Source organism: Coloeus monedula (genome assembly GCF_965178545.1).
Source record: "Coloeus monedula genome assembly, chromosome: 17".
NCBI classification, from domain to species: domain Eukaryota; kingdom Metazoa; phylum Chordata; class Aves; order Passeriformes; family Corvidae; genus Coloeus; species Coloeus monedula.
The window spans coordinates 5,559,068-5,573,194 of record NC_138797.1 but is presented as its reverse complement, the minus strand read 5'-3'; the positions used below and the strand labels follow the sequence as shown (position 1 = coordinate 5,573,194).

General features: G+C 52.2%; 1 protein-coding gene across 1 annotated transcript; it reads right to left on the bottom strand.

Moving 5' to 3' along the window:
• Window positions 1-7,326: 7,326 nt before the first annotated feature.
• KCNS1 (potassium voltage-gated channel modifier subfamily S member 1) lies at window positions 7,327-13,706 on the bottom strand (the record flags this gene model as incomplete). Its single annotated transcript, XM_082292748.1, has 2 exons — window positions 12,726-13,706; window positions 7,327-7,782 (listed from the first exon to the last, which is right to left on the bottom strand). The coding sequence occupies exons 1-2, from the start codon at window positions 13,689-13,691 to the stop codon at window positions 7,327-7,329; spliced, it is 1,422 nt and encodes a 473-aa protein (XP_082148874.1). The 5' UTR covers window positions 13,692-13,706.
• Between the last annotated feature and the right edge of the window lie 421 nt (window positions 13,707-14,127).

The window sequence follows — 14,127 nt, the reverse complement described above, 5'->3', positions numbered from 1 at the left end:
TGATTTCACAATCCTTCACATTTCCGCAAGGTTTAGCACATCAGGAGAGCTGAACTAAAAGTAAAGACTGTTGAATTAACAAAGATGTGCATTTATGGTGGTGGAGCAAAGGCGGAGTTGATCTGGATGAGAAGGCAATTACCAACGTCCTGCTGGAAGAGGTTCAGTCTCTTCCAGTTCCTCTGGATGCTCTTGTGTTGTTTTTTTTTAATTTCCCTGCCATCCCTGCCCAGCACAGCCCAATCAGCCACAATGCCCCAAGCACGTACAATCGCTGTGAGGACGGTGCAATCGGCTCACATCAGAGTGGAGAGTAAAACAAAGCCTGTTTGCAGGGCAGAGACTGAGCAGCACCTCTGCCCTGTGGGCAGTAACAGCAGAGCTGTGTAGTTTTAGGTGTTCCTAGCATATTGATGGAATGTTTGGACAGAGCAAGTGTTTCTACCAATATATTTTCACTTTGCTCTGATAGAGGTAGGAGTTTCCACGTGGTGGTTCTGAACTAGGCCTTGGTGCATCACCTAGATGATTAAACAGCAGTGTCTCCTGAATCAATGCTGCTACAGAGGTGACATATTCGTTTCATGTTTCTGTAGGGTCTTGTTTCCCCGCTAGAGCAGGCTCTTGGCTGCAGCTCACAGTTCTGCTCCACAGCTGTGAAAGGAACCAAGCCATTCTTACCCTCTGCAGGGCTCCTTGCATCAGTTTGTCTCAGTTTGATAATGCACTGGGATCACAGCTGTCCCTAAGGGAAAGGGAGACAGTAAGCAGTGTATGTAGGGTGCTGCAGGAAGAGCACATCCTGGGATAGCCAGCAATCTGATAGCCTCAGGTGTTGGGAAACATCAGGGCTCATACCGTGCTCATCTGGAATCTGTGCAATAGGCTTTGCCCTAACCATGTCTTTATGATGAGCAATTATCATGAGCATCCTTTGCATCAAGGAAATTCCCCCAGTTTAGGAGGGAGTTCTCTGGTCAGTTTTGGATCTTGTGTAAGTCAGTTGAGTGGACCTGGCCCAGCACCTCTGGTGTGACAGACACAGAGATCTGTGACATGGTAAATTGTGCACTGCCTGCGTGGGGCGGGGGTCAAGCCTGTTCTGCTGGAAGGAGATTTTCCTCTGCACTGGGTAGGTAACTTTGCAGAGATCAGAGGGCATTAGAAACCCCAACTTTTAGGTGAAACACCACAGGGTGGTGTCTATTTGCAGAATATGCAACCTGTGACTGCTGTGACTGAATGTAAGCACTCTTGAAATACTCTGCTTTGCTGACGTGATTGTCTTAAAATATAGCAAACGAACCAAAATAACTAAAACTGGTCCAATGGCTTAACTGTCTTTGAACCTTTCTTAAATGCTTGCAGTGGGTGAGACTTAATGATGTTTCTTGCACTTGGAGCTGTAATGCAGAGGAATTATTTTCTCCTTCACTGATTTTCAATTTGTTAGAGAAAATATGTCCCTTTTTGGTCCCTTTGTAGAATGTCTGGGAGCACAGTACCTATTCATTTCTCAAAGTCCTCCAAGCTAAGACCAAGGCTGGTACCATAAGGGAAGGCTATTTTGACAAAGTTTTAAGCAAAAATCTTGCTTAATTTTGAAGCTGCATTCATGTGCTCCTTGGGTTCATCTGCATTGTGGAAAGGGTTCTGGACAAACCATTCTCTTTGCTTCTAAAACCCAGAGATACTGATGGTGTCGGTCATGTGAGACTTACAAATGTGAAGTTTGTAGCTTTAACTTTTTTTGTAACAAAGAAATTAGCAACACTGGCATAAACTGCTGACTTGAAATGCTGTTTTGTAAGATCTGGCTGTTTGTATATAATAGTGTTGGTCTTTAGTTTGTATATGTATGAAACAGTAACTTTTATTGCATTCCTCTCAGTTTGATACAGGAGATTTTGTTTGATCTTTCTCAAATATCTTGCCTTATTCGTTCAAAGGGGCAAATAAACTGTCCCTACCTGAAAGCATCAGTGTCGTGACTCATATGTATGCATTAAAATATTTTGGGGTGGTGTTGTTTATCAGGACGAGTTTTAACATGGTGCACCTCTAATCAGCCAATGTTATGCAACGTTCTGGAGGAGAGTACAAGCTCTCAGGAACACACGCAGTGAACATGTCAGACACATTTTAAAACGTTACTAATTCTGCAGCTCAGGGTGAAATTGCTTGAGAGGGGCAGCTCCATGTGCTGGCAGCTCTGGGGGGGTTCAGGAGGTGGTGCTCAGGCAGCTCCAACAGTGAGGAGCACGGGCAGTCCTGCCTGGAGCTCCAGTCCTGCAGGAGGGATGTTTGCCCCACGGGGTGCTTTGGCAGATGGGGATGCTGAGCTCTGCCGTGTAGGTCTTTGCTGTCTCTGCAGAAACTTCCCTGAGCCTGCAGGCAGGTTTGGGGCTAGGTACGTAGCAATTTATCCACCTTCCTACACAACAGGTGAGGCTAGAGGCTCATTCCTAATTCTGGCTCATTTGCTGCACTTTGAGCTTTCTAGCTCAGAAAAAGATGAAGCTGACAGTGAGTGGGTGCTGCCTTCCAATGGTGAACTGTTGGCTTCGATGTGGTTTCCCTGAGCAGTTACTAAATCTGTCCAGGAGGGATGACTAACTGGAGCAGAGACAGAATTCATTCAGGAGTCAGCTTTGGTTAGCAATTCCGGAAGAAACAAAATAGATCTGAGCTTTTAAATGTTGGGAAGGAGCATGGAAATCAAAGGGAGGGAGGCTGCCGGCTTTTCTAGTAACTGGGAGAGCCTGGAGCTCTCACATATTCTCAGCAACATTCTCAGGATATTGTGGAGCCCCAGCACAAAGGGAGGGAGGGTTGTGCAGCCGTACCAGGGGAGAGTTTGTGTGCACTCCCTCTGTGCTGGCAGCTCTGCACCTGCTGCACAGACTCCTGCATGTGACTAACAAACCCAACAACAGGTACCCTTGAGCTGAGACTGATGTTTAGCCTTGGTTTTCTCCCCCATAAGGGAACAAATCAGCTGTCCACTAAGCCCATAGCACCAGCAGTTTTTAGTAATTATTAGCACTAAGGTACAGGGGCTGCTGTGCCAGTGTCCTTTTTGCCCAGCTATTCATTTCCTATACCCTCATTTTGTACCATTTCCTGCTTTCCACAGGCCAGAAGAGTCTGAGCTTGGATAAATGCTTTGAGCGTTGGCTGACAGCCCTGCCTCAAGAGCTGACAATTTTTCATTTCACTAATCACTCTGGCAAAATTTTGAAGAGTCAAACCAGGAAATACCCATCAGCTCTTTCCAGACTGAAAGTTAATTGCCCTTTAATTTAAGAGCCCAGGAAGAAAGCCAATTTGTTTAAAAACTTTAAAACAATTCAATTCCATCTATGAAGGACTGTCCTGCTCCCCTCTAGGTTGTTGCTGTCCAAATCAATACAGTGCTGGACATGGAGGGAGCCCAGAGTCCCTGAGTCCCATCCTGAGTGGTCACAGCAGCTTCTTGCAGACCTGTCTGTGCACAGTCAGCAGACAACTGAGCTGTAGGGTGGATTTTCCTCAGCCCAAGGGGCTCACAAGCTCTGGATAGTCACTCCTTCACCACAGAGAGCAAGATCTTGAAAGAAACCTGGGGCAGTTTTTCCCACTCCGCTGTTCTCGCCAGACTCGAGGTCTGGATGTCAACATGCATTGCTGGTGCTGTGCCTCCCTGCACCCCTGACCTGTGGTTTTTATTCTGTGAAACTGTGGGACCTATCTAGGCATATTTGGTTAATTTAATTCCATGCCTTCAAGGCTGCTCATTTGGCTTTCTGAGATGGTTAGAATGGAAGTCTTGATTTGGTGTGTTCCCTACAACTAAGTTAACAGCCTGGGTTCAGATAAAGGCTAAAGTGAACCCATAGGTACATGCAAACGCTGGGGCTGTCTCACTACAAGGCAAAAGTGGTCTAGCATTATTTTGTATTAAAAAAAAGAAAAAATGGAACTACTGCACTGTTTGTCTTCACTGATCTCCTTACATAATTCAGTAAATGAAGTAACAGTGATTTAACATGTCAAGCAGTGTGCTCAAGCAGTGAGATCTGGTTTTTGCTGAGGTCAGCAGGGCTGTAGGAATCTGTGAGCAGGAGAGATCCCAAAAACACTGCCAGTGAGTTGTCTTTCCTTCCTAGAGATGAAACCCTTTCAAATCTCCTGGTTTTCTAATTACCAGCTGAGTGCACAGACCGTGCTCAGGGTAGTCATGGATCTGAAAGTTGGCAAAGGAAAAGAAGTTTTAAACAAAGGTAATGAAGTTTACTTTGTCTCTTTGAGCAGAGTTGTCTAATTCTCAGCTGCATTAAATTGCTTAATAAGGTCACTCCTTAATCACCGTTCCCTGGAGGCAAGAGAGTCATGCTTTAGTCAATCATTTTCTGAATGTGGAAAGCAGCTTTGTAGGAATAACCTGATAAAGTGTGTAATTGATTTACCCACTGTATCAAATGAAAATGCAGCCACTCAGGAGAACTGATTAGGGATTAGCAAAAGAACATGAGTTTCCTACTTGCCTTAGAAATAGTAAGCCAGGCCCGTCCTGGCAGCCCGGTGCTGCACAGCCGTGTCTCACTGGGGAGCGTGGGCTGTGCTCACCCACTCTGCTGCTGGGCACCTTCCTGCACCCGGCTCTTCCCTGCTCTGCACAGCTCGAGCTCTGCGAGATCTGCCTGCACAGCAGTGGGAGGATTTTCCTAGTGCAGTTACTCAGAGCCATACAAATCCTAATGTCTTCACAGAGAGCAGGAGGCTAAAAAAAGAAAAGATCTTTCGTGGCTTCCCCAAACCCGAGCTTGGAGCTCTCGTGCACCAGCCCCCTCCGATGTGCCTTTGTGATGTGGCAGAGGGGCTCTCAGGAGATCCTGCCTTGCTTTTAGCCCCCAAGGTAGGGGAGCTTTTGCCTTGGAATGATCAGCAGCATGTGGATTTTTAATATTTTAGTGGAAAAGCTGTCAAAGGAATAAAGATTAAACTCTTGTTTTATCCCTAACTCCTACCACACCCAGCAATGGTCCTGCCCTCCCCAGCCAGCCCCTGCAGAGCAACAGCCTAGAAACACCCCTCTCATGTCAGAGTATCAGAGAGGCCACATCAGGATTCCCTCACTCCCAGCTGCAATGCCTGGCTCCCTGTGTGGCTTTTCCCAGAGCCCACCAGCTCCAACTTCTTCCCTCATACCCTGTGAATGCCTTGTCCTTTGAGCCTCAGAAAGGTATGTTATCCAAACTGCTCCAGCCAGGATGACAGCAGGGGTCCAGGCACGAGGACCGGCTGTCAGCACACCATCCAGAGCAGGGGTGAGGTGGGAGCTGTGCTGTGCTCCAAGGTGGTGCTGGAGCTGGCTGACGGGAACCTGCAGAGCTGTGGGAGCAGCTCAGCTGCTCCTTCTCACCTCGACCCGGCCCTGGCTCAGGCCATGGGCTGCACGAGCACATCCAACTGCCATGAAACAGAAACCAGCATCCACAGCAGATCACCGAGGTCTTTAATAAAATATACAGTATGCATCCCATGCATAGATAGAAAATTAATTTACATGCTCCTAATTATTTGCATAATGCTTTTTCATTAACAGATGTCATTTACTCTTCACATTTGAATACATTTTGCTACTGGAATATTTATGTTGAGAAGGGGAAACTCCTTCCTGTATTCAAGTAAGAGTGCAGCAGGAGCTGGTCGGAGCAGAGGGTGCTGCTCTCCAGTCCCAGCTCCCAGCAGGAATAAGCGCAGAGCAGACCATGAACTGTCGGTACTGGAAGACTTGATGATGCCAGAAGCATGAGCACCCTCCCATTCCACACCACTGTTCCTTGGGGACCCTTCCTGAGTCCCACTGGGTTTGGAAAGGCTGGACCTGCACCAGTGTTGGTTTGGCTTTCCTTGCCCGTGACCAGCAGATCACTACAGGCAGAGCTGGCACCGGCGGCTGTGCTGAAACCCAGCCAGGACAACCAGCAGCAAACCCCACGATCCAGGTACCTGGGGTCGTCCTGCAGCCATCAACATGTGTTTGAGGTGATTTGGGATTGCAGGATGCACGTTTCTCCTGCTCAGAACAGGCATTGCTGGGTGCACTCCTCTGTGTGCAATGGAGCTGCACAATTTCCAAACAGAGAACAGGGGGTGGGAGGGCAAGGAAAAGCTCTCTAGAGAATTAATGCTGTGCTGGGAGCAGCCTCAAAAGTGCTCAGGTGGGCTGGGGGACCAGGCAGAAAGGGGTTTGGTGCTCCAGGCTGACCTCCCTGCCCGGCTGTGAGGTGCTCAGGGGCTGCAGTGACAAGGAGCAGTGCAAGGTCCCCTCTGTCCCAGCTCTCTCCCTGCAGAAGGAAGGTGAGTGCAGAGGCACCTGCATAGCTCAGCTCCCTGTGGGGATGCCTGGGGCAGTGTGACCCCCTCCTTACAGCCCTCCTGCCCTGCCTGGCCCTAAGACAGGGAGGAAAAGGGGCAGAATTAAGCCAGGCTGGGGGCTGTGGCGAGGAAGACCAGCCCCACTGGGATTGGCTTCTCGGTTCCCCCAGCTCGATTCCCTCCGACTGCTGCTGCCTCAGAGAACAGTGTTCCTTCTGCCTGGTCATCCCCGGCTGGTGTCCCTCCCCCATGCACGGGCAGGGCTCCCAGCTGTGCCACCCTCCCAGCACAGCCCCAGATCCCTGGGGGTCCCAGCAGTGGCAGTGCCGGAGAGCAGATAAATCCTGGCTGCAATGGAAAGAAGGTGAGGTTCAGTCAATCCCACTGCAGGGGCTGGGGACCATCGGGCTCACCCTGAGCTGGTCACTGCCTCTCCTCCCGTACAGACTCATTCCCAGGCCCCTTTCCTTATGGCTGGGGGAAGCGCAGTTGAGCCTTTCGAGGCTGTTTCCAGCTGGGGGTAGGACAAGGCTGGGGCTGGAGTTGTCGACCTGGCACAGGATCTGTAAAGGCTGCCGGCCTGGTTGAGGGCTGCCTCACCCTTGAGCTATTTAACCGCACCCTGGACAACGCAAAACCTCAGGCAGAGGAAAATCCCGCTCCGTACAGTTGGGGCAGTGCCTGATCAGGGGTCACTTTTATTTTCTGCCTCCCTTTCTGGCAGGGGTATACCCAGCACCACAACCTCCCTCTGCAGCCACGGGTGAGCAGGGTGAAGGCTGAGACACGTCCAGGCAGACGCAGGGTCTGGAAGCAGCCAGCGCCCACTGAGCATCTCCTCCAACCCCTCCTATCCTTTGCAGGGCAGGGGTGATGCCGGCCGTGGCTCCTCCGCCGTGTCCCGGTGCCATGCTCCCCATGAGCAGGCAGGTCCTACGTGCCCCAGGGCCACAGAGCCGGGGGTCAGGGGCTGGGGTGGGCGCCGGGGGTCAGACCACGGCGGTCGGGGCTGCCCCTGTCCAGGGAGGTCTCGCTCAGAGCCTCCGAGTCTCGGTCATGGCTGGAGATGCTCCCCACCTCCGCGGGGTCCTTCTTCCCGCTGTTCCTCACGGCCGCCTCCAGCGCCTTCTGCTTGCGGTAGAAGTGGGAGAACTTGTTGAAGATGATGGTGATGGGCAGTGCCACGACCAGGATGCCCCCCAGGATGCAGCCCGAGGCCGCCAGCTTCCCCGCCACGGTGACAGGCACCACGTCACCGTAGCCCACGGTGGTCATGCTGACCGTGCCCCACCACCAGCATGCTGGGATGGTGTCGAAGCCAACGTCTTCCTCCTTCTCAGCAGTGTAGGCCACTCCAGAGAAGACAGAGACCCCCACGGCCAGGTAGAGCAGCAGGATCCCCACCTCCCGGTAGCTGTGCTGGAAGGCAAAGCAGAGCGTTGGTCAGTGGGGGCCACCACACCCAGCACAGCCAGGACACAAAGATCCCACAGCCCTGCACAGACACCTGCACAGACTACCTGCACGCCTCCATCAGGGATCTCTGCTCTATCCACCTCTGTCCTGCTCCAGAGATGGACTGGGATGGGGTGGGGAGTGCAAGGGTGACTCAGATCTGGAGCGAGTGGTGCAGCCAGGAATCGTTCCTGGCACCCACAGCTGCCTCCCTGCACTCCACCAGCCTGCGAGTGCTGGGAGGGAAATCTGTGCTCCCCAGCCAGGGATCCCCAGCAGAGGCTGCTCCCCTGCCTCCAGCATTCACTCTGGCCTGATCTCAGCTAACAATATTTAGCACATTTTCCTTTTATCTTGGCAGGTCCCCAGAAACCACCTAATAGGCAGCCACTAAAAGAGGCAATTTGTACCTTCCTGAGTTGCTGGCACTGCTCGCAGGGAGGATGTTGCCTCTGCTGCAGGCTCAGCTCAGCTCTTACCCAGGTCTCAGCCCAGGCTCCCTGGGGACCCCAGAGTCCCTGGGTACCTCCTGTACCCCAACACCACTGACCCTCAGCATCTGTGAAACGCTTTGTTACACGTGTAGAAACTCCTGTTTCTGAGATAATTACATTCCCTTCAGACTTTGCTGCTCCTCCGTCAGAGACTCCAAGTAAACATCAGAGCTGACATGAAACCAAACACCCCTGGTCATCAGGGCAGTCCAGGGATCCATCCAGTGTCAGCATGGGCTGGTCTTAGACCCATCCAACAGGGTGCTGCAAGCCCCAGCTTGATGAGATTGAGCCCAAGGGGTCTGGGAGCCTTGGTGGGAACAGAGCCGTGGGACACCCAACTCTGATGTTGTGTGCAATGCTCCTTGAAGAAGCCATTGTTTCTCTGGTTTCAACCTAAAACCTTTGTGCTGCAATCTTTCTTTGTGTATTCCTAATATTTGAACAAAGTATAAAACCTGTGCCAGAAGCCCAGGGGGAAAAGGCTGTGGGCAGCTGGAGCACAAGGCAGCAAGTCATGCCGGGAAGGGACTGCCAGGGGACGGACTGCCACCACCATCCTCCCAGCAGGGCTTGTCCAACCACTTTTTGACTGCCACAAGTGAATTTTTTGGATGTTTCTGCCCACTGACCTGCCAGTTTGCTCTTCATCTTTTGGGAAAGGAAAGCAGAGCTTTGATCGTGGGGATTTTTTCCCAGTCTCCTAACAAGCAGAGAATGCTTTATTGGAGACCACATAATGGCTAAAGGAAACAACATTTGAGCAAAGCAAACAGCAGCAGATGTGGGAAAAGGCTTCTGTGGTCAGGATGAGACTTAAAGGAGGTGGATTCATGGCAGGGAGCGAGGAGACTTTGCTTGGACAGCTGGCAAAAGCTGCTTAGCTAATGCCAGTAATACCAAACAACTTCCTCCCCTTCCTCCTCCTCCTCCTCTTCTTTCTCCTCCCTCACCTGTGGCTGCAGATGCCCTATAGCAGTGCCACAGGAGCTCTTCGAGGAGGACAAACAGCTCAGAGCCACCGAGTTTCAAGGATGTATCACTTGGCCAAGAAAAACCTGCTCCTGGCTGGAAGTTAACAGCAGGTCTGTACATCCCAGCTGGGGACCAGCAGCACCGAATAACCTCACACATTTTTAAAGAGTATCTGTTCTGACCCTGGGATGTGTTGGAGGGGGAAGGCAAAGGGAATGTCAGGCAGCTCAACAGCTCCTGCTGTTTCAGTTTACAGGCAGGGTCAGGGTTTGCAGCACAGGGAAGGCTTCAGGAATGCCCCAGCTGATCCTCGGGCACTGGCTGCCACCTATTTGCAGCCATTTATCTGCAAAACTTCTGGTTTGCTCATTGATGGAGGGAGAAGGCAGCTGCAGCTGGGGTTTGGCTGGGATTCAGGCTTAGCCAGGGTTTGGGTGGGATGCAGTTTTATCCAGGGTTTGGGGGGGTTGAAGGCTTAGCAAGTAGCCAGCCTTGGGAGACGCAGTGCTAGGAAATAAAAGACTCCAGCAAAAAGCCCTCCAAGTAGCAGTCTCTCCAGATTCCTGCCAAATGCACATCTTTCCTCCAGTGCAGCAGAAGACAGTCAGAATGGAAGAGCCCAGTTTGAGTCTTGCCAGAAATACCAGTGTGGAAACCGAGCAAAGGTGGCCCATGGTAGCGACAGCGGGGTGATGTGTGAAATGCAGTTCCAGCCTCTTTACATATTTAGGCCCCTGAGGGGGACAGACAGCAACTCCTGAAGATCCCTGTATGTGCTGCAGTTACCCAGGGACCAACATCTATCGACTGCCAGTGGGAGAGGGGCTCCAAACCCGCACCCGCAGAACCGCGATAGCGGTAATGGATGTCGAGCATGGCAGGGAGGAAGAGCAGAGATGTGTAGGAAGCCTCTCCTCAAATTAAACACGCTGTGGATCAGGCCCCAAGCAATCTGAGGACTGTTCAGGGTTTATGATGCACAAGTGGCAGAATTCCCTCTGCTAGCACTTTCGTGGCAGCGGAACCATCACTCAGCTCGCCAGAGCCATCGCTCCCGCTTCCTGGCTGTTAACAGCCTTCGCTGCTCTGCTCCTGCTTTCTGCTCTTGCAATAGGAAGTAAATTATGATTAACAAGTCATTGTAATTTATGTGCCCACTAAATCACAACGCCAAGCTGCTGCATCAGATTTGTGTCTTTGCTCATCCCCATTTAGAGCTGTCTACAGATTCCCCAGGAAGGGGCACTTCCCAGCACGTCACTGGGTGAATCAGCTGCTCATCAGAAGCCGGAGCCGGGACACTGCTGGCTCCCAAGATCTCGTTTGCTGCTTAGTAATGTGCACATGAGTCCATCAGTGCCTGCTCTGCTGAAAGGTGTTGTTCATGCTCGGATGGAGCACTGACAGGACATAGGGAGCCTTTTCTACGTCTGCAAGTTTACTTAAATTTTACCAGCAGTGTTACCTGGGTCTGTCACTTGTCAGTGCTCTTTCAAGGTAAGTGTTCAGAAGTAAGTATGATGCAGGTAGGACTTCAGGCATCTTCATTTCGGACAATCCTCCCTGGACTCTGTTTCATCAGGTTTTGAGGATGCCAGGAGTATTTTGATGCTCTGTGGGCTCTGCAGGATTAGTTCTGGGCGGGGCTGATCCTGCTTCACAGCAGAAGCTGGCAGAAGACCTTTTCTGCTGCCCATCCTCAAACCCATTCACACTCAATGGTTCCTTTTCTCCATGACTCAGCCACGGGAATGGGTCCAACTCCAGCAGCCGAGTCCTGCTGATGCCAGTACACCCCATGCCAGCCCTGTCACTGCTGCAGCAGCAAAAACAGGGTGTCCCCAGCTACTCATCCCTGTGATGGCCCTTCAGAGGGAGCAGCATAAGGAGCTGCAGCTCCCTCCCATGCCAGGCACTGAGTGGGAGGAGGGTGTCCCTTTGGTTGAATTTCAGGCTGTGTCACAAAGATTGCTTCCTTGGCCATTCATTTGATACACCAGATGTTTGAGGAGGGGAAAGCACAGGGATATTTGCACAAGCAGTGCTTGAAAACACAGCCTTCTGGTTTGAACATGGGGCCCAGGGGCAGAGATGAGGTGTTTGCCCTGTTGATCGTCCCCCATGCCCAGCATGAGCCCCATGTGTGGTGGGGCATGGGGAGCATGTATCGCTCTGAGTCTTAGCAGGCTCAAGGATCAGCTTTTAGGATTCCCATTGACGCAGTCACCAAGAACCAGGGACAATTAAAGGCCGAGTTTAATTGGCCTCTGCACCAGGCTGGATTTTCTGTGTAAGCACAGGAGGTGAGTTTCCTTCTCCCCAGATTCAGGAACATGGCCCTTAGCACAAGGGTGGAGGGGAGAGATGGTGGGGGTGAGCCAAACCACACTGGGTGTGGAGGCTGGTGCTGCTTCACCACTGAGCTGCAGTGACGGAGATCTGGCTGCAGCACGGGGATAGTGAGGATTGCATGGCAGATTTCAAGTTGCCCTTGGTCTGTCTGAAGAGGCCAGGGGTGCTGTGCATGGGGGTCTGGAGAAACACAGCCTTGGGGCGTGTTATGGGGGATGTGGACCCTCTCACCAAACCTGCAGGGATGCTTTCTAGGCATACCTGAACCCTGGTCCTCCACTCAGTCAGCATTTCCTCCTCCAGACCTTCCTCCTGAGGACCACATGGTCCTGGGACCAGTTTCCCCCAGCCCTGCATGCCAAGTTTTCCATCACACTGGGGGGCAGCTGCTGGTAACCCAGGCTCTGCTGAGGGCACAGACCCTGTCTGGGGCTGGTTGTCCCAGGCCATGCAAGTCACCCTTTGTTTTTCTATTGCTGCTTTGTGCCAGACCCAACCTCACTGTATCAGCTCAGCTGGACCATGATTTCTGTTTCCCTAAATGGCCAGGCACCAGGGGTTGGACACTGGCCTCTGGTCAGCTGGCAGCATGCCCGTAGGAGGTTTCTCCTTTTCCCAGACTGGGGACAGGAGCAGCCCTGAGCCATGCACACTGGTGCTGGCATACCTAGCAGCTGCTGGCTGCCCTGCTACCTGCTCAGCAGGTCACTCTCAGCCCAGCTAGACACTGACTCACTTGTGGTGGGACATCCCCATCCACCCATGCATGGCTGAGTCTATTCCAGTGCTGTGCAACGAGGCTTTCATACCACAGTGGGATGGCTGAGACCCTGGAGGCAAAATGGGGTGGATTGGTGTTTGTGCTGTGTGTGTACAGAGCACTCCTGCAGTCAGTGCTCCTCACACTTGTTTTCTTTAGCAGACACACCAACAGCCCAACCCACTACCCCAAGCAAGCTTGCCAGGCACGACCCAGAGCTGGGAGCTCACTGCAAATAGGGACTTCCACATCCCCCAGCCATGCCAGAAGTCTCCTTCTTGCCCAGAGACTAAAGGAGTAGACAAGGAGATAGAGAGCCAGTTTACCTTCAAGGTGGCCCCCAGTGACCTCAGTCCAGTGGAGTGCCGAGCCAGCTTCAGCACCCGGAATATCCTCATGAGCCGAAACACCTGCACGACCTTGCCCAGGTTGCCCAGCTCCGAGTCACTGCCCATGGTCACATCCACCAGGAGGGTGAAGTAGAAGGGCAACACTGAGACAATGTCAATCAGGTTCAGTGGGTGCGTGAAGAACTTCCTGGGGTTGGGTGAGAGCAGGAGGCGGGAGGATACTTCGAAGGTGAACCAGGAGATGCAGAAATACTCCAGCTTGTGCAGGATGGGTTCATCGAGCACGTTGCCATTCTCATCCACCTCCTGGTACTCGGGCATGCTGTGGATGCACATGGTGGCTATGGACACCAGCACCACGCTAATGGACACAAAGCTGAAGAGTTTGCTGGGGATGGAGTAGCCGGGGTTCTCCATGGTGAGCCAGAGGCGCTTGCGCACGTTGCCGCAGCGCAGGGTGCTGTAGCGCAGCAGGTCGTGGTTGATGTCAGAGATCTCATCAGGGGACGTGTCCACGCTGCTCACCTCGCTCTCCTCATCCCAGTTGTGGTGCCGGCTCTCCAGCTTGCGCTCGTGGTAGCGGTAGCTGCAGCAGGAGTCCAGGAAGAATTCGTTGATGCCCCAGTACTCGATCTCCTGGCAGAAGGAGAAGACGCACAGCTCCTCCATGACATGCAGCTTCCCTGTCTGGTAGAAGTGGAGGACGTAGAGGAAGAATCCGGGGTTTCGGTCAAAGTAGAACTCCCTGGCACTCACGTCGTAGTCATCGCAGAGCTGCAGGATGGACTCCTCCGAGTCGCAGGAGAGCAGCCGTCCCAGGCGGGTGTCGGGGAACTTGGAGAGGGCACTGGAGCTGAGCCGCCTCCTCAGACCCCCCACGTTGATGTTGATAACGTCCTCCTCAAAACTGGGACCCCAGTAATTTAAGGTCTTGTTGACCATGATCAGCAGAGCAGGAGCGGGTTCCACCTGTGGATGAGACAGCGGGGCTGGAGGGGACGCAGGGCTCCCCCAGGTCTGGGTGCTCCTGGGTGAGGGGGGGGCCAGAAGCACCCTAGAAAATGAGGAGGGATGTTTGTATTTTGAAAATGAGGACCAAGGCAAAAGAAGGGGAGAGAAACAGCTTTAGACAGTTGCTCTCCTGCAGTATGGAAGCTAAAAAAAGAAAAGCCAATGATTTTTCCAGGTGAAACTTTTCCTTGCTTTTTTACCTCCTAAAATTTCTCCCTTTGCAGGTTGTTAATGACCTAAGGAAGGCAGTTTAATGCACCTCCAGCACCTCACCCATGGGGCTCTCCTTCTTCAAACGAGTAATTAGTCACTGAAGAGAGGATTTATTCCCCAAAGAGTCTCCTGGAGGAAAAATTAGATCTTGTCA